Source organism: Excalfactoria chinensis, chromosome 21, assembly GCF_039878825.1.
Source record: "Excalfactoria chinensis isolate bCotChi1 chromosome 21, bCotChi1.hap2, whole genome shotgun sequence".
Classification (NCBI taxonomy): Eukaryota; Metazoa; Chordata; class Aves; order Galliformes; family Phasianidae; genus Excalfactoria; species Excalfactoria chinensis.
The window spans coordinates 2,013,580-2,031,816 of record NC_092845.1 but is presented as its reverse complement, the minus strand read 5'-3'; the positions used below and the strand labels follow the sequence as shown (position 1 = coordinate 2,031,816).

General features: G+C 47.8%; 2 protein-coding genes across 2 annotated transcripts; both read right to left on the bottom strand.

Moving 5' to 3' along the window:
• Nucleotides 1-1,722: 1,722 nt before the first annotated feature.
• On the bottom strand, nt 1,723-4,594 carry ATP5MG (ATP synthase membrane subunit g). The gene is made up of 3 exons (XM_072354948.1): nt 4,436-4,594; nt 4,103-4,263; nt 1,723-1,900 (listed from the first exon to the last, which is right to left on the bottom strand). Exons 1-3 carry the CDS (start codon nt 4,497-4,499, stop codon nt 1,802-1,804), a joined length of 324 nt encoding a protein of 107 aa, XP_072211049.1. The 5' UTR covers nt 4,500-4,594; the 3' UTR covers nt 1,723-1,801.
• A 144-nt stretch (nt 4,595-4,738) lies between these two features.
• On the bottom strand, nt 4,739-18,237 carry UBE4A (ubiquitination factor E4A). Its single transcript, XM_072354946.1, has 19 exons — nt 17,971-18,237; nt 17,573-17,749; nt 16,621-16,733; nt 16,305-16,457; nt 16,062-16,221; nt 15,473-15,675; nt 14,984-15,175; nt 13,799-14,132; nt 13,428-13,554; nt 12,054-12,361; nt 11,145-11,277; nt 10,144-10,331; nt 9,564-9,664; nt 9,339-9,452; nt 7,658-7,832; nt 7,336-7,516; nt 6,607-6,754; nt 6,017-6,174; nt 4,739-5,727 (listed from the first exon to the last, which is right to left on the bottom strand). Exons 1-19 carry the CDS (start codon nt 18,089-18,091, stop codon nt 5,589-5,591), a joined length of 3,225 nt encoding a protein of 1,074 aa, XP_072211047.1. The 5' UTR covers nt 18,092-18,237; the 3' UTR covers nt 4,739-5,588.

Sequence of the window (18,237 nt, the reverse complement as noted above, 5' to 3'; positions counted from 1 at the left end):
TCCCCCTCATCCCCCCTCCACGTTAACCATGTGCTTACTTGCATAACAGGCTCCTCCAACACATCGGACCCACTGTGTACTACCACATTTGGGATTCATTGCTTTCCCCTGCAAGGTATCTGACAGCAGAGCAGTGTGGGAGAAGAGGCAGGAGAGCCCTTCCCAAGCACCTGTAGACAGCCGTGCTTAAGTTAAGTGCCATTCAGTTACTTGAAACAGAGCCATCAGCCCCAGAACACCCAATACACACTCACTCGCTGCTTGGCTGGGACATCATCTCCTCAGAGGCATTTGGGGAAGGGAGAAAGCAAGGCAGTAGCTCTGGATAGCAGGTTGGAAGCCCAAGTCCTGATGCATTTACCTGTGGAAGTCCAAAAGTTCTTCCAGCCTAGTTTTCCCCATTTGCCTTGTTCAAATTGTGAGAATTCCAGCCATGAAGTCTGGCAAACTTTGCATTGAAAGGGCTGAGAATGTCTTAAAAGACTCCAGTGAAGTAAGTCCAGCATCATCTTCTTAGCTTGTAACCTATGCAGCTGCTTGCCATAAGTACACAGCTGGCTGCCTCAAAGCTATCTCAAGCGATCTTTCCTGCCTATGCATCCTTTGTTACTGTAGCCCTTCCATTGGGGAGCTCTTTGCAGGCCATCCTGTTCTGCCTGGTACCACTCTGGGTCAGGAGTCAAGTGTGGAGCCACAGCAGTGGTCCAGTTCTGTAACGTGGTGAATTCTGAACACTGGGCCATTGGCCTCCAGGGAGGGACATGGACAGTGCATGCAGAAAAACAAGAGAAAATAATGCTGCCCATCAGCATCTTGCCTCAAGGCTCCACTCCAGAGTGTTGGGGGAGTTGAGACTGCTGCAAACATAACGCTATAACTCTGCTACAAGTACAGCATCACCAGAGCTGTGCGATGTGGGGCAGCCAGGCTGGAGGGCTGAGGGTCACCAAGGAGCTTAACACAGGGCCCGGGGGATCAAAAGAGCACCTGAACACAGCATCAGGAAGCAATACTGACTGGAGACTATTTTGACAGCTAAAAAAACCAACCAGTTAAGAACAAAACTGAAAGCTTCAAAGACCTCCTTTAGAAATTAGAGAGAAGGGAACTGTGTTGAAACGCTGTTAATCTTACCAAGCTGCTCTACAGATATGGCTATAAAGAATTTGTTTAGGCAAGGTTGTGAACTTCTAAACAGCTCGAGCCGAGTTAAGATGATGTGCACGGTACCATTCTGCTTACCTTCAAAGTCTTGCAGCACAAGTTTCAACCTGAAACCAAACTGCACAGAACGATGCTATAAGACCATATATATACACACAACGCCAAGGTATCCTCTGATACCTTCAAATACTGTGATTTCTTGCACGTTCTCACTGTCTGGTGTTAAATATATTCAGAAACAAGAGAAAGTATTCATATAGTCAGTTTGAAATGGCCAGTCTCTGCACTTCTGCAGCGCTGTAGCTCGTTGCATACAAGTTATCCGAACATCGAGCACGGAAACAATGATTAAGCAGCACAACTGACCAAAGCCAGCTTTAATGCTGCCCCACATGTTGAGGGAGGGGCAGAGGAAAGGGAGTCACTTCAGCAGCATGCCCTGCTGTGCTGAGATGCCCTTCAGGCAGCTGCGTTAGAGAAGCCATTCCCCGCTACTGGTGACATTGCCAGGTCACAGCCAGGCTCACATCCCAACCACTGCAAAAAGACCACAACAACTCTACATCAGCCCCTGGCTTTATTTGTGTTACAGGCTCGGGGCCGCAGCAGCCAACACTGTGTTACTGAGGTCGAGTCTTCAAACATTGTATCCAATCAGGCCTCGTTTGCCTATGATCTCACCGATGTAAAACCACATCAGCACCTCTGTGGCCACCAAACCGTTCCTCAGCGCTTCCTGAAAGAAAAAAAAGCCACAATTTAGAATATTTGCTCCTGCAACAGCTTCCTTTCTTGCTCTTGTCATCAGACACCATGCATGACTAGCAAAGCAGTCATCCGATGGGCAAGACAACAGTTTAAACCAAAAGCAGACGTGCAGGTGAGCGTTCACCACATTCATTCACCCCTCAATGGACCACGCTGTTAAAATGGCTCTAAGACATTAAATGCTGCATCGGCTGATGTTTTATTTCAGAAGTGATTTTAAAGGGCTCTAAATCCAAACCTGGAGGAAACTAATTGAATTTCAGGGCCAAGCAATGCACCAAAACAGGTGACACAGCTTTGACTGGGCAAATCCATTCCCTGCTCTCTCCACTTGAGCAGATAATGACAGGAGCCCAGAGAACACAGCACAGCTCTGCTACAGTTGTGGAAGAGCTGAAACGACGCTGAAACATTAAAACACTTTCAACTCTTGACCCGTAAATGCTCTGAGCTTCAAAGGCAGCTGACAGCAGCTCAGTTGTTTTCCATGGTACGAGGAAAGTATGTCAAGCTAGAATGCTGGTGGTGAAACCCTGTCTTGAAAATACCACTCTGCAGGCTGATTTTGCCTGTGGCTCACAGACTGCAACTGCCAGAGCCTGAAGAGACTGCAGAACTCTTCCATCCTGGGACTTATACAGGAAAACAACAAGTTTTTTGTATAAATAATGTCTTATAAGAGCTGAACTGGGCTTGCACCACTCTGTGTTCCTTCCTTAACAATCTCAGCTGCACTATGCACATCCTCTGTGACGGCCATCACTGTTCCTTCGCAAGCTGTACCTCATAGTTACACACATTAAACCTATTTTTGAATTGCATTTGTGAGAGTTAGAGACAATGTGACGCCCTCCACAGACAGAGCTGACAACAGAAACCCTCTGTTCAGATGAGGCTGCTTAGGGTGCTGAATTAAGCAAAGGCAGCAGCAGGAGGAAGGAAGCTCGTCTGAGCCAGGCAGCAGGTGAAAGGCACCAATAAAGCCTTAAAAACACGAGAGTGCTGAGGCAATGAGATGCCTCTTCAGAAGGACTTGAAAGACACACAGCGAAAGGGCCGTGGGTAGATGGTTGAGAAAAGATCATGATCCAAGGCTTGCAGCAGAGGGCCCTTTTTAACAGCAGAAACCAACACTGAAAACAAGCTGACTTAATAATGGCTGAATACAATGGTCACAAGGAATAACACAAGACCTTAACATGCCTGAGTGATTTCAAGCATTACCAAAAACCTCATGTAATATGAGGGATTCTCCTGAGTGATGGCCAGTTTACCTCAGCTGGCTGATTTGTTCCCTATCCAGTTGATCAGACTTTCATATACATTAAGGTTCTGGTTTGGGGAGCGTGTTACCAATAAAGACACAGGCAAACTGCAGTAGCAGATGACTTAACATCAGGCTCCGGGCAGAAAATGCAGCCTCAGCTTCCTCATGGACACGCAGGCAATGAGATGGAAGCTCACCATGCAGGAAGGCAGCACCAGAGCTGCACATCTCTGACTTGCAGTGCGTGAGGATTAACAAAGCAAGCAGGACACAGGCTGTCCAGCTTGAGCAGGAACTCCTCGAGGGCAGCATGAGACACGTATGTTAAAGCTCCCATCTCCACATGTTATTGCAGCATAAAATACCTTCCTTATAAGACACGTCCACAGACGATCCCTGTCTTCCCCTTCGACTGAGCTTAATCAGAATTACTCAGAACAGATCCTAAACCTCACAACGTAACACTCTGGAGGTTAAATGCACCTTAAAACATAGATACCAGGAAGGAGAAAACAGAAAACAAGCTCAACGTCTGTTTGCTATCAGCTCTATCACACTGTTAGTAACAGACACCAAGGTCACGTTCAGGAACACCCATGAATAACAGAAGGACTGTGGAAGATGCAAACCACAAAGACCCATCCCTGGCTTTGTGAGCACTCCTAATATAAACGCAATAGGGTGGAAGCACCAATAACTACAGGTGTATGGCTGACCGGATACTGAGCCGGGAACTGCAGCTCCTTCAAGGGTCCTGCAAGCAGCCTTGTCTAAGCAGCCAATAAGAAGCAGAAGCAATAAGGCAGCTTGGATTTACACTGCCATGCACGGCCCTGCCTGGCTATGCCTGCAGGGAAGCACACGCCGCCTATTTCCATCCATCCCCACTCAACCAGCCGTTACCTTCACCGTGAGCTGCGCCAGCCGACCGGACTGAAAGCTCCTGACCATGGCTTTCATGCTGTCGATGGCCTTGGGGATCTCACCGGGGGTCGGAGGTGCAAGTTCGACCTTGGCGTAGTACCAGAACGTGGCCAGCCGAGGCTTGGAGTAGGCCACAGCAGCTGGAAGGCACAGAGGAGCAGGGTGAGCCCCGGCAGCAGACAGCGGCCCTCCCGACCCCAGGCCAGGCCCGGCGCCCTTCCCCTCCATCGCAGCGCACGGAGCCGGCTGAGAACCGGAGCCGACCCTCCCTCCCCGCCCCACCGTGGCTCAGAGCGGCCGCCCGGCGCTCACCGCTCAGCAGCTGAGGCCCGCGAGTGCTCAGACGCTGCACCAGCTTCTGCGCGGCCTGCGCCATGTCTGAAAGTCACCCCGCCGCCGCCTCAGGACCCCGCCGCAGCGCCTGTCCGCAGCGCCTGCTTTCCGTGCGCCCGGCAGGCGTCTGCAGCGGGCAGCCCGCCCGGCGGCATAAGGACCCCGCACCACGTGAGCGAGGCGGGGCGCGCCTCCCGAAGGTCGGCGGGTTCGAGACCCGCGCGGTGCCGGTCCGTCCCCGCGTCCCCAAAGAGCGGCGAGAAACCAAGCGAGGGACGGAGTGAAGGCAGAGAGGATTTATAGCGACCCTCGGGAGAACGTACACAGCCTGAGGCGGGGGGCAACGCGGCTCCGGACGAGCTCTGAGACAAGGGGTGCTCTCATTCACCGACAGCAAGGAACCGCTAATGACGAGCTCCCTACGAGCTCCTCCTATAGAACCAGCAGCCTTGTCATCCCTCCAAGCTAAAGCAGAAGCTTTTCTGCCACTAATTTCTCCCTCCAGGAGCTCTATGAGCTGCCAGACCTCCCCAGCCGACTGTACAAGCATATTGCATTTTGTCACCCCTTAATCCCATCTAACACCTGAAAAAGAAACCCTGCTCCGCAATCAGCACGTTTGCATAACTGTCCCCTTTCAGTCCGTGCCCCCCAACCCCTCACATCTGAACTTCAAACCTCCTACAGATGCAAAGGCATCGCTTTCACAGTAAACAAGATCACATCCTTTGAACGACTCGGGAGTCAACAGCAACAGAAGAGGCTGGGGTAGCAAAGGACGTTTTTGGTGTCACTGCAAAAGTAACATGGCAGTCGTTAGCCAACACAGAGAGCAATTAGTACAGGGGCAATGGGACAATTAGAAGAGGTTGAAGCTTCCCAAAGATACAGAGGTGAGGAAGCGACAGCGCAGTGTTAATTCTTGGTATTCAACGGTACTTCTCGAAAGGAAAGACAGAACAAGAGAGAAAAAGAAGATACTATAGGAGAGGTTCCAGGTGTGGTGCAATACGCTGGGTGTGTTCTTCATTCACGTGGCAAGTTTCATGGATGCTCTGGAGAAACTGCCTTCATCACTGCAGGACATTCATCTCGCCAATGATTGCATGTCTGCGTATGGAGATCTTTATTCTCAGTTCAGTGTGTCCTCCAGCTCCTCCTTCTGCTTTTTTCTCTCTGCGAGCCACTGCTGAATCTTTTCTTTCAGCTCCCTGTTTGGTCTAATCTGGTCCATAGTGAGCGGGCTCCGATTAAAAGGATCCGTCTGATCACTGAAAGAGAGCATTGAGGAGATTACCTTGACTGCCCATTTGCTAAGGGGAAACAAAAGGAAGACTGGTCAGGAAGAGCAGCACAATCTTCCTGCTGTTAAGTGAACTTACTCAGCCAACACTGAGCCCGTGTGTCACTGGATACCATGAGATAAGTCAAACTTATCACCCCAAGACTGCATACCCCACCCCATCCCAAGCTTCCAACTTGGAAAAGCCCCATGAAAAGCACTCAGTGCCAAAGGAAGCTTAATATAAACAAGGATGCACTTAAGCCTATGTTTCATACCTGAGTAGGTGCCGGGCTATGGTTGAGCGATCCACAGTGACCCGGGATGATGGCAGGATTACTGGGTCAGACATCAGAGTGCTCATGATGGGATCCAGGAACTCATCGCAAGCATCTGCGTACGTCTCCTCCTCCTGCTGCTGACGGTCTGCAAGAGACTGGCAAGCACACACAGCTTTTAGAACCCAAGAGCTCCCAGTGCTGTTCTTATTCTTTCAAATACAGGTTTGCTTTGAACATCACCGTGACTGAAAAGAACACCTTAATGGACCACAGAACAGGTTGGAGAGCCTGGTTTAACATACAAACATTTGCCACTAGAAGGTGACAAGCTTCAATAGCCAAGCCTTGCTATCAGCCTGCATGCATTTCTCTTCTCACGCTATATGCTCATACATCTGTAGGTGCATTGAAGAACTGCATGCAACAACTTATAGAGGTCTGTGCCATAAAGGAGCCTTCTCAGCTGCCCAAACACACCTTCAAGCACCATTTCCCAGAACAGCTTCATGGCAAAGGTGCAGCCAGAAACAGATGGAAAAGGATGTCAGCTTCATTTCTGTTTGGCTTTTATCCTATCTCCTTCTCACCTTGATCCTCTCCGCCAGGTTACTGAAAGCCACTATCATGTTGCCAGGCTTATTGATTTTCTTCAGAACCCTCACTGTCTGGGCAAAGAGTGTTGGTGAATAGGAACGGCCGTCCTTCGGTACCGTGGCACAGAAGTTTTCTTCATCCCTGGACCACAATGTGAAAGGAAAGCAAGAGTTTAACAATTCATATTGCTCTGGCTGCAAATCACAGTGACCTCAATGGCCGCGTTACCAGAGCAAGGAACTCAAGTTACATGGTATAGAGAGAAAAGCTTGACTGTAATCAAATGTTTTTTTTCCCAGGTCATCTCCAAAGAGACCCATGGGATGAATTGAACTGTGATTACGCTCAGCTTCCACTCTTAGTAATTCTGTCTTCCCTGTGTAATCCAAGAACGGTTACAGGAGAGCACACCACGCTTCTGAACGGCCCATTAAGGACTCCTGTTCCCGTGAAAACACTCCCAACCCTGTGGCAAAGGAGGTCACAGGGCTCTGCTACCCCAGATGTTCACCTAACTGCAGCTGCAGTTCCCATCCCAGTGCAGGTGTTGGTGTGCACAGCACATCTAGTCCCACTTTAGGCCAAATTAAGAGCTCCAATTCCTTGCAAACATCATCGGTGTCCGACAGACATAAACCTGTTTATACTTCAAAGCACCCAAAGGCCATTCTTCTCCACGAGCACTTCTGACATCCCACCTCCAGCGCTCCCTTGTCACATACCCAAGGTTCAGGTAGATCGTACAGATGTCAGAAACTAGCTGCTGTGGTTTGAAGTCAAACTCGCTGAAATCCTTGACTTTCAAAGCTCCCATTTTAGGGCCAACCAGGTGTTGCAGAAAATAGTTTAGCATGGAGATGATGCGTTCAGCAAGAAAGGGATGCACAAACAGGGACTTGATTTCTGGAACAGAAACCAACAGTTCCCTGAGCTTCACGGCAATCCAGTCCCTGTCTGACAATACTTAAACTACTACTTAGACCTGCCCAATTCCCAGGCAATGCAGTTCTGTAGGTCCCGGTGGGCAGGATTTGCTCTTCCTACCTGATGTCAGGAAGGCCAAAGTACCGATGGTTTCATTGGACATGATGTTGTGGAAACGAGCCAGCTGACCAAACATCTGCAGGCTGGATTCCTTCTCCCGACGAGCCTCCTGGGACAGGCTGTCCCACTCACCACGGTCCTTCTCTATCTGCTGAATTTTAATCTTACTCAGGTACTGTAAAGACACAGCAGGGAAACATATGGGAGCAGCTGCGTGAGTGAAGCAGACTAAGATGCTTTCCTTTCAGCCAGTCACTTCAGGGCACAGAAGAGGCACGTGTGCTTGTTAGAGGAGCATGGAATACATCTCCCACAGCAACCTCAGGAGAACAGGCAACAAATAAGCAACGAAAGCTAATCCAGAGTGCTCCCTCATCACCACCTGAGAACATTAGCAGGGAGATGCTACAAAACAGAATGTCTGCAGCAGGTATGGACTACATTAGGATCGCTCCTCATAGAACCTTCGCTCTGTAACCTGCTGCCAGCACCAATGTAGGCAGAGAAGAACCTCAGTGAACCAAGAAAACTGTCAGAGATGTTCAGCACAGCTCAGCACAGAGAGCATCCACATTCCACATCATCTCCTCTGGTGAATCAGTACAACGTCAGCAACCTTTCTTATGGCAGATTCCACTTTAACACATGTAGGCAACGTTAGCAGAAAGCATCAAATCTCACTGCTCCTCTGCCTGACCTCAGGAGACAGAGGCAGCAAAACCAAAGCATATTTTTCAAGAGGGGGATGCCGTGAGTTCATTTGGTTTCAAAAGCTCTAACAAGCAAGAAATAAGAGCTTACTTGTGTTATAATGCCTCCTCACCACCCTAAGGAACTTAATGGCAAGACCTCAGATGTTATCTGCTCCACTCTGACAGAGGTCAGTTATGGAAGGATAAGGTAGAGCACCTGAAAGGGCTCGTAGGTGCATAACTGTAATAAAACATACAACTGCTCATACTGACAAGTTGTATGAAGTCTGTAGATGTTCGAAACCAGACGTGCAATATTCATGTGACCTGTCTGATCTGCCAGCCTCCATTCTGCCACAGGTAAAAAGCTCCACAAAAAGCACTTTCTGGCAGCACCAAGAGGCTCTGGAAGGCACGGTGAGAAATCATCACATATGGGGACACAAATCCAGCTGAAACTTGCCTTGTAAACCTAATGGAAAATTGCCTAGAGACAAAAGGTCCTTATTAGCCAACACCACCTGAGGAAAGGCCAAGGGGATTTGATAATCAAAAACTGCAGAACTCATTTAAAGCCTGGCTGCATCCAGATTAACAACAGGCAGATTTCCTTCCGACCCTGCTAGCACTTCATTCTCCATCTGGGAAGAAAAAAAAGGAAGCTTTTTTTGTTTCCTTTTGTTCTGATCCGTCCCCCAAGATGAAGGGGAATGGAATCAAGTGCCCTGTGAGCGCTGGCCCAGACCCCACCATACTTCTGCCATAATCCCTTCTACCATGGCTTTTGCTATACCAGATTTGATGCTTGCAAGATCATGAACCTGGCTCAGCTGAGTTTCCCAGCATGTATCTACTGCGAGGATTCATCCAAAGAACAGAAGTATATTAATATTGTTCTGGACATAAAAGGGCACTGCTGTAATCAGCCATCTAAAAGGGATTAGGAACCATTTCTACACGACGCCTGCAGCACAGACACAAAACCCTACCTGTATGGCTTCATCCAACAGGAAAATTGCATCGTTCATGAGCAAATTAAGGAAGCGCAGGAAAAGAGGAGGATTCATTGCCTCCAGGTTCTCTGAGGCATAATCAGCCAAAGCCTGCAAATAACAAGAAAATGATTACTGCTCTGATCCAAACTGCACGACACAAAGCTATATGCTCCGTAAGGAGCTACACAGACGTGCTTAGATTTACACCGCTTGCTTTACCTTTATGCTCTGTCGGTATGAATCCGTGCCCCACATGTATCTCAGGATGGGATACATTGGACGGCGGTAGTTGAATTTCTGCTCAAACTGATGAGGGTCACCTAAACAGAAGGGAGAGCACCACGTTTTGGCCATGGGCACAGGTAGGGATTTGTAATTCCTTATAGTGTTTGCTGTACAATTTGTGGTACAATGGACAAGGGGGAGGTACAAGTGGCTGCTGAGATCACAGCTTAAGATCACCTGGGATACTTTTACAACAGGAGGGTGCAGTCAATGGATAGACAGTGTGCCTGACAGCATCCCAAGCAGAAATAGACACGAGCAAACAAGAAAGGCAGCACTTCAGCTCTTGAGTATTTCTCCTATTTCAAAGAGCAGGAAGTGCCAATCGTATGTAGGGCAGCAGGAAACAAACAGAGTCCAACAGAACCCCCTGGGAAGGAAAATGACTGCCTCAGCTACACAGATGCGTTTCCTCTAACAGCATGTGTTTCCTATTGCTCTCTGGGGGATTATAAAGAACAGCTCCTGGAGAAGTCAGAGACCTGTTACCGACTTCTTCCCCTTCCATGCTTACCAGTAAACTCAATATCCACAAAGACTTTGATAAGTGCCTCAGCAAGGTGGGCAGCATGCTGGTAAGAGCAGAACACTCTTTTACGATGAAACACGCTGGAGACAAGTGGATTCTGGGCCTGATCTAAATGAGGCATCACAGCTTCCAGCACTTCTGCCAGCTTAGCTCGCAGATGAGGATTTTTCATTCTGCAAGTGAAAAGACAGTAGAATTCAAAGGGATACTTGAAGATTAACTCCAAGACGTTCCTGTAGCAACTAGCAAAACGCCTCTTACAAAGCACTGTCTTATGTCATACAGGAGCACAAAGCAAAGGCAGGTTGTTGTAGGAACAACATCTGATTCTTTGCATCACTACCAACTCCCACTCAAAACCCTTTCAAAATGAGTTTTTGTTAAATACAGCACTTTAACCCACACCCAGATGACCACAACTAGCATCCAAATTCGACTCAGCTTGTTTTCATGTACACAGCACCGTGGGAAGCAGCAGAATAAGTAACCTTACAGGTACATTTTGATTAGGTAGTGATTTCCAGCTGTGATCCACACTCTTAGTGCTCCTGCAGCATATGACCTGTGTAGATGAGAGTGCCAGGGTAACCAGAAAGCACAGAAGTAACTTCTTCAGGTTAGAAGAAGTATTGGGAGTGTTGGAAAAACTCAACAACATCTGGAGATGAGCAGCAGTTACTGTTACAGCAACAGCCAAACCTTCCTTCCTCAGTGCTCACTGGCACCTAGAATGACCAAGCTCCCGCACAGTATGACTGTATAACTATTAAGATGCTGAATATTCTGTTTGCCTCCTGTGAAGCACAAGTTGTTCAGGCAGCTTTTAGTGCCTTCTGTGAGCAGAATAGGATTTTTCCAAAGAGATCAAGCAACCTACAGATGCATGAGCCAAGCCCCCAAGGCACCTCTGACTGTTCCCACCTTTTTGCTTCTATCCAGGTGCTTTGCAGTAAGTATAAAGGGTTTATACCTGAGGCTGCACGTACCTCTCCACATCACCCATGAAAACGGTAACAAAGTGAAGGATGTGCTCCAGGGAATCAGCAGAAGTCTCCAAGATGTCATCGGCAAAACGCCGCAGGAAAATGAAGAAGTCACCCAAATTATCTGCAAAGAATTCTGTGAGGAGAGATTGCATGTGAGTTCATCAAGCTGCTCACACAGCACTTTTTAGTAGAAACAGCAAAATCACGAAGAATACAGAGCCTGAAGAAATCAAATGCACAGGATCCACTTTGCTCATCTCAAAACTCACTCTACAGGGTGACACCCAGCAGCTCTCTGTTGATATTATGCACTGCTACATAGCAGAAGCTCAAGGGAAGAGAGTCTCAACACAACAGAATTCAGTGTGCAGGGAGAACAGTAAACCAAGGCAGGATTTGGCCAAACAGCAACATGGCAATGCATGGGATCTTTAAAAGGTCAGCAGCAATCAAAATCTGAAGTGTAACCTGAAAGAGCTGCAAGTGTTATGAGAGTTAATGACCCTCTTCAAAGAGAATATTCTGTGCAAAGAAAAATGCTACCAGCAGCAGCACTGTATCCTCTCCCCTGGAAAGCAAAGCACTTCCTTGGACAGCACTTCCAGTATTCAGCTAGACAGCACCAGGACCAGCTTGCTGGGTTAACTGAGAGATCTCTGCCTGTTTTGGATGCTATGATCTCAGTGTTGATGTTGTTGAAGTTGCAGCTGACTCAACGCTACAGTGTCTTACACGTTCTATAACTCAACCTTCACAAAGTTAAAAAATTAAGGGGAAACCCTGGTGCTTAAGGAATCTTAAAGAATAAGATGCCACGTATGCATAAACACTCTGAACAGAGCACTTCTTAAGCTGCTTTACATTCAGACCCTTACGTGCAGCAGCGCAAACCAGCAGAAGTGGCTTCACCTGGTACATAGGCCAATGCACTGTTTTCCACTCCTGGCAATGGAAATGTCAGCTCTAGAGGCTCAGTCCCTTGGTTTCCTATAGCCAGCTGTACCAGGAGAACTGCCATGGACACCTGCAGATTCAGGCAGTTCTGCAGCATCTGTGGCTCTGTCATCGCTGTCTTCATGGAGAGATAGATGGTCATCAGGCGTTCAAACTGCTCCCTGAGGCTGTCAGCAGCAGGGCTGGAGCTCTGCTGAGCTTCTCGCCACGCTACCTGCAGGCGGTGAAGGCTTTGGTTTATCTTTACCATCTGGTCATGCAACCTACTCGGGGAAAACAAGGCAAGAGATCAGACAAGATGCAATTAAGTTCAGTACAGACTGCCTAAGCAATACAGAAGTCACCGTGCTTGTTAGCTAGAACGTAGCTTGTTTGTTAGAGACGTTCTGTGCAGCAAGCAAGTACCTTTTCTGTTTAAGCTATTTCCCTGCAAATAATCTGTTCCAGGGGTCAGTAGCAAGAAATGCATAAAGAAAGGCAAGCCAGCGCTTGAGAGGACAAGAAATCCTCCTGAAACACTAAAGAGGTTGGCTGAGCAGCCTGGTAAAGCAGCAGCTCCTACGAAGCACTCTGCAGTGGTGCAGACAACGAGCCCACGCAGCTGCAAACCTTGTTGGGTTCCCAAGGTCAGGGTGTGGGTAAGCCTGAGAGGTGACAGTTTCCCAGCAACAAGCCACTTGCATAACTTTTTCATCTATTTCTATATTTAGATAATAAACCAGAAGGGGACTATGCCTGAATCAGTGGTGACCTCATAGTATCCAGGCAACAATTTAGAGAAGAAAGCTATAAAAATAGTGCATTCTGGTGTCCAGAAAATTGTTTCCTGGAAACGGCCAGTTACCCTGCACTGCTGCTTCGAATAAAATCAATTTAGTGCAGCAGTTCTGACACCTCACACTCCGCTCCCGAGATGCTCTCTAGTAGATAAGCAAAAGAACAGAGGCCTGCTCAGAAGGTATCAGAACTGAGCGAGCCCTTCCAATCCAGCACCTAGATGTTCAAATACTATAGGTCGTGTGGATTCTGTAAGGCTGTTATAGCTCTGACTGAACACAGGTCATTAGTCAGCCCGATGCTCAAGTTGTCAGTCAAAATGCATCTCTCAACTCTGAATACGCACTAAAAACGCATGTAGTCACATGCGGATGCATAACAGCACTGGGAACGATCTTTTACCTAAAGCTTGAGCTTTCACATTATTTCTGAATATCAATTATTAAATCCCAAAGACATAAAACCTCTCCCAAAGTGCATGTCTCAGTAGCACCTCTAACACCTTCTCAGCAGCCAGCTCTGTAAGAACACACACAGCTCTAGAATTATTACCTGTGAAATCCTAAGTGAAGGGTATATTGTGTCAGAACCAGGTTTTCTGTCACCAGATTGTAGCTGTTTGCAAACTCTGGCTCTTGTTCAGTCACAGCAGGTATCAAACACGTTTCTTTTTCCAAACCTAGAATCAAAAGCATCTTTGCATTAAGCTTTGATAGGGGCTCAAGAGAGCTCTTCCTGATAGTATGAAATGCCTGCAAGTGACACTGGGCAGTGTTTCATTTGAATTCATCTCTTCCACCTTTTCCTCTGTAGTCTCTCACTTAACTCACCCTTTACCAATGTACAGAAAGCATGCACTGGAGAGGTTAAGACCTGAGAAGATCCCTTTTTACTTCACTTGCTCCCACAGGTTTTGGACATACCCTTCATATGTACATTCTTACTCCTCCTCTCCTCTTCATTCAGCTCCTTCAGGGCACAGTAAGTGGGGTTAAAGGTTAGCAGCTTAGGAGATTTTGGTTTGCAGAAGGGCTGACACAGCTTCAGGAGGGCAGCTCCCAAATTCAGGAAGAAGGCATCTGAGGCATACATCTGGAAGAAGATCTCTGGCATCTGATTAGCCCAAATTTTGGTACGGCCTGAGTTAGCGTGCAGACAGTTTCCAAGCCAGGAGAGAATCCTGTGCTTCGTCTCTGGAGACAACTGCAACAGGTTCTTGAGCATCTGGTAGATCTTCTCATGGAACTGGGCCATAAACTGTTACAGGGAACAGAAAATGGTTGAAGGAGTCATGATCTGAAGGCTTCTTTTGACTATTAATGCTTCCAGAGTTGTCCCTTGTCCAGACAACTTCCCACCTTCAAAAGGAAGGATTTCCAAAGTAAATTATCATTGTGACACCTGTATTATGAATCACTCAAAACCTGAGGCCAGAATAATGAACAACACACTGAAATGCAAGTTGGTTCTGTGGGAAATACAAGCAAAATTCTTGGCAGAAAATGACGAACCTGAAAGAACGTATGGCTGGAAATCTCACTCTCTGTGAAAAGCACCTGCACCTGAGGATGCTTCTCTGCAGAACGAGGGCTGTGTTTGTGCCTTATTCTGTGATGCTTCTCTCTTCTGAAACAATCTAGGATCCTACTAGCACTGCTGATCTCGGGAGGGAAGCTATTTAATTTCATAGAGCAAAAGTGCTGCTCGTCATTCTATCTGCTTGGGAGACAATGTTTTAATTACCAGAAAAGCACTGAAAAAACTATTTCACGGTAATTACAACAAAGGTAAATTATCTGCATATACCATCTTAAGCTTTGGTGCTAGGATCTGCCCTGCAAGTACCCTAGTGATGACTTCTTAAGCAGCATAAAGATAAGGTCAATATGAAGGCTTTGGATACAACCTGAATAAGCAGTTATGCCCATCCACATCTTACAGATGGAATCTACAGGCTAGAGTAGTTCTATGACTTGCTTAGCCACAAGCCAGGCTATTAAAGAACCAGCTAAAGAACACAACTCCAATATCCAGTCTTCTCACTTGAACCCAGAAGCAGAGACCAATGAAACCCATTGAGAAGCAGCAATGTTACGCTTCAGTCTTACCTGATGAATGTTGGATTCCTGCACCTTGATCTCTTGTGGACTGGATCGGGATGGATTCAAGAAATACCCATGATTCTCTACCACACCAGGAGTCTTTAGCAAGCAGGAGATGTTTAAAATGGCACCTAACAAAGTCTTCTGGTACATCTGTCCATTGCTGGGATCCTTGGGCTGAATATACCCTGCAAACACCTAGGGAAAACAGTTGAACGTGCAGCAGCCTAACTGAAATCAGAATTCCATTGTAGATGAGTTTCTGAAAACAAGAAGAGCACAAGAAGTGCCACAGAGTATCTGCTTCTAGGACTGCTGTCTGCTTCCCCGCTGTCACATGCAAACTCCTTTCCCACTTATTCTACCTCTTGTCTTTCTGAGCAATGCTATGGAAGCATTTATGGGACAACACTAAGATGATATAATTCCAACCAATTGGGTTTCCCCATAACAATCAAAAAAGCAAACAGCTCCCGATAACTGAAGAGCACATACCTTCGCTATATCTTTCTGCTTTGTGAAATAGAGGATCATATCCAAGTAAGTGTACAGCAGGATCTGACAAAGGTCCAAGTCCTTGATCCTGCTCAATAAAATATCAAACACTGGAACCATGACTTCCCCAAACGTCCGCACTTCCTCATCCATCGTTAAGGCTTCTATGACCTCCTCAAGAAACTCAGTCATGTCTTCAAAATCTAGCAAGGGACACAAAGCAATTACTGACAACACTCAGTGCAGCCAGATCTTACAGTATGCATACGCTACAACCAAAACACAGCACCCCTCTTCATCTTCTTTCTAATGACAAAGGGAGTCAAAGCTTTATCTGAGCCACAGCGCCGGTCCTACTGGCTTTACCAATGTTGAAACTCTCTTTGCTGCAGTCAGATACAAGAATTCAGAATGCCTTTTAGAACCACCTCCTCAGAGGAGACAGGAGATCTCATTGTCATTCTGACTGCAAAATGTAAACCTCTGGAGGACTAAAGACACTTGCAAAGAAACACAGCTGGAACAAAACAGAAAGCCTCACAACTCTTAACAGTAACCTCACTAAGACATAAATTAAGTTCAAACTTACGTGCTCCTCTCAATGCTTCCAGCATCAGATCCACCAGCTGCTCATACACATTTTGGTTGACATAAATCTCTGGGGTGAGAAGAACAGTGTGAGCATTTGACACAGTCAGATTTCGGCAGCGCACAGCAAAGGGCAGCAAGTTCTCTGGAACCTTGGTTATCTGCACAGAAAGAACAGAATGGATCAGAGGCTGCACGTCCACCTCTTGCCATGAAAAGATCAGCTTTTAGATAACAAAGTTACCTCTTCTCTTGCCCTCTGGAAACAGGCATAGAGGTAGCGTAGGATTTGTTTCTCCCCTGCATCTCGATCTGCAGAGAGATTCTGTGTGCCAGCAGAAGTCATGTAAATCAGGTTGTTTCCAGGCTCCTGCAGCAGCAGGCGGGTAAACAGTGCCTAGATACAAGAAAAAAAACAGCTTGAAAGTGAAACAGCTCCTGCGAGCCAGGATTTTAACAGTTTGGCCAGTTACAATCAGCATCTCTCTTGTAGCCCTGATGCAGTCTCTATCTGGACAGTCATTGAACTGCATGAGATATGAGGCACGCAGTCATTATACCTGCTCGATGTTTTCCATGTCAAGCCAGTCTTGGTCATCCAGATCTGCAGCCATTTCTTCCAAATACACACAACGAGCTGGAATCCCATTTCCACTCTTCATGCTGGGATCACCTGGTGAGAACATAAATCACCTGTAGTCACAGTCGATAGAACATAACTGCAGGAAGTGAAATCTGCGAGCAGGATCCTGCCTGGGGCAGAGGCAATCATCTGCTACTGGCTGCTGCAGGGAAGCACTGCCCACCTCCCAGCATCCCTGTCCAATTTCACATAGATGTGATGAGCTCCTGCTTAAAACACATTTCATTAGGGAATCCAGCAAGATGTTTTTCTGCAAGCACAGACCCCACATCATTAGAAGCTGCACTCCTACACTGATATCACTTGTAGGAAATAAGCTTCGGGGTACTGCATGGTTCCTCACAAGACCCCAAGCTCTCAGGGAGTTTCTCTATTCACACCTTTGCCCCACGCAGCCCCACTTAGCAGGAGCAGCACGAGCTCCTCAGCACAGTGGTGCTAGATCTGAGACATGCTAAGTGACACTTCCATTTGCTGCATGCAGAGGATGATGCTCAGAGATGTTAATTCTCAGGACTGTTTTTTCAAGGATAGAGGCAGAAACAGCCATTCACAGCAGTTGCGTAACGTAGTTTTCTCTCACCCTTACAGGTATAATGCAAACACATAAGCTCTGTTCAAGGTTCTGGGAACATAGAATATGAACCAGGTGTGTGGTTCGAGGACACAGACCTCTTCCACCTTGCATTCCTCCCAGGCTGTTTTACACCTGAACAAGAACCAGAGCGGAGCTTGCTGTCTGAGGACAGGCCATGCCTCCTGCTGTTCACCCAGAGAACAGAACACCAGCATCCCATCCCCTTGAGGCCCTATGAAGGCCTCCACAAACAATCCACACCACCAGCAGCGGGACAGCAGGAGCAACTCACTGTTATCAAGAGTGATAAGAAAGATCCTTTGGATCATGTGATTGATGTTGAGCTGCTCGCACAGCTCCCTCTGGGACCGGAAAGAACGGCTGATCTCCGCCACAGAGTAATCACAGTCATCCAGGCTTTCGGACACGCTGTTATCGGAGTCATCCTGACTGACCGAAGTTTCCTCTCCTGTAAAATAAAACCTCTTGAGCTCCTTCCTCGGCGCTCACAGACACGGAAAGGCTCCGTATGAACACAAGGCAGCACAGAGCGGCCCGCCTCCCCCATCGGCAGCAGCAGAGCCCCCCCCCAGCCCCCATAGCCCCCCCCCATTCCCCATAGCCCCCCCCAGCCCCCATAGCCCCCTCCCAGCCCCCATAGCCCCCCCCAGCCCTCGGCCCGGCCCTGACCTGCCAGCTGCCTCAGCTGCTGCTTCTGACCGGCTGCGAACTGCTTGGCGTCGGCGATGGAACTGAAGAGAGCGGCGAAAGGGTTACCGGAGATGTTGTTGTTGTTCTCTTGATCGGTCATCTCCACTCAGAGCCGAGCCATGCGGGTCGGATCGAACCGCTCTGAGGTGACGGAGACGAACCAAACCGAAGCGGGCAGGCCGCCGAGCTCACCTCCTGCTCAGCCAAATAGCGGGCGTCAGCACGTCGCACCCTAATGACGTCATC

Bases quoted from the DNA above. Each gene is read 5' to 3' on its own strand.
- ATP5MG (XM_072354948.1), bottom strand. From the start codon at position 4,499: ATGGCGCAGGCCGCGCAGAAGCTGGTGCAGCGTCTGAGCACTCGCGGG. The intron at 4,264-4,435 runs GTGAGCGCCGGG...TGTGCCTTCCAG, and splicing joins CGGGCCTCAGCTGCTGAGCG to CTGCTGTGGCCTACTCCAAG. The intron at 1,901-4,102 runs GTAACGGCTGGT...TTTTTCTTTCAG, and splicing joins TGGCGCAGCTCACGGTGAAG to GAAGCGCTGAGGAACGGTTT.
- UBE4A (XM_072354946.1), bottom strand. From the start codon at position 18,091: ATGACCGATCAAGAGAACAACAACAACATCTCCGGTAACCCTTTCGCC. The intron at 11,278-12,053 runs GTGAAGCCACTT...CTCTCCTCACAG, and splicing joins TGCATTGGCCTATGTACCAG to AATTCTTTGCAGATAATTTG. The intron at 7,517-7,657 runs GTAGGAAGAGCA...TTTCTGTTCCAG, and splicing joins TTTGGCCTTCCTGACATCAG to AAATCAAGTCCCTGTTTGTG.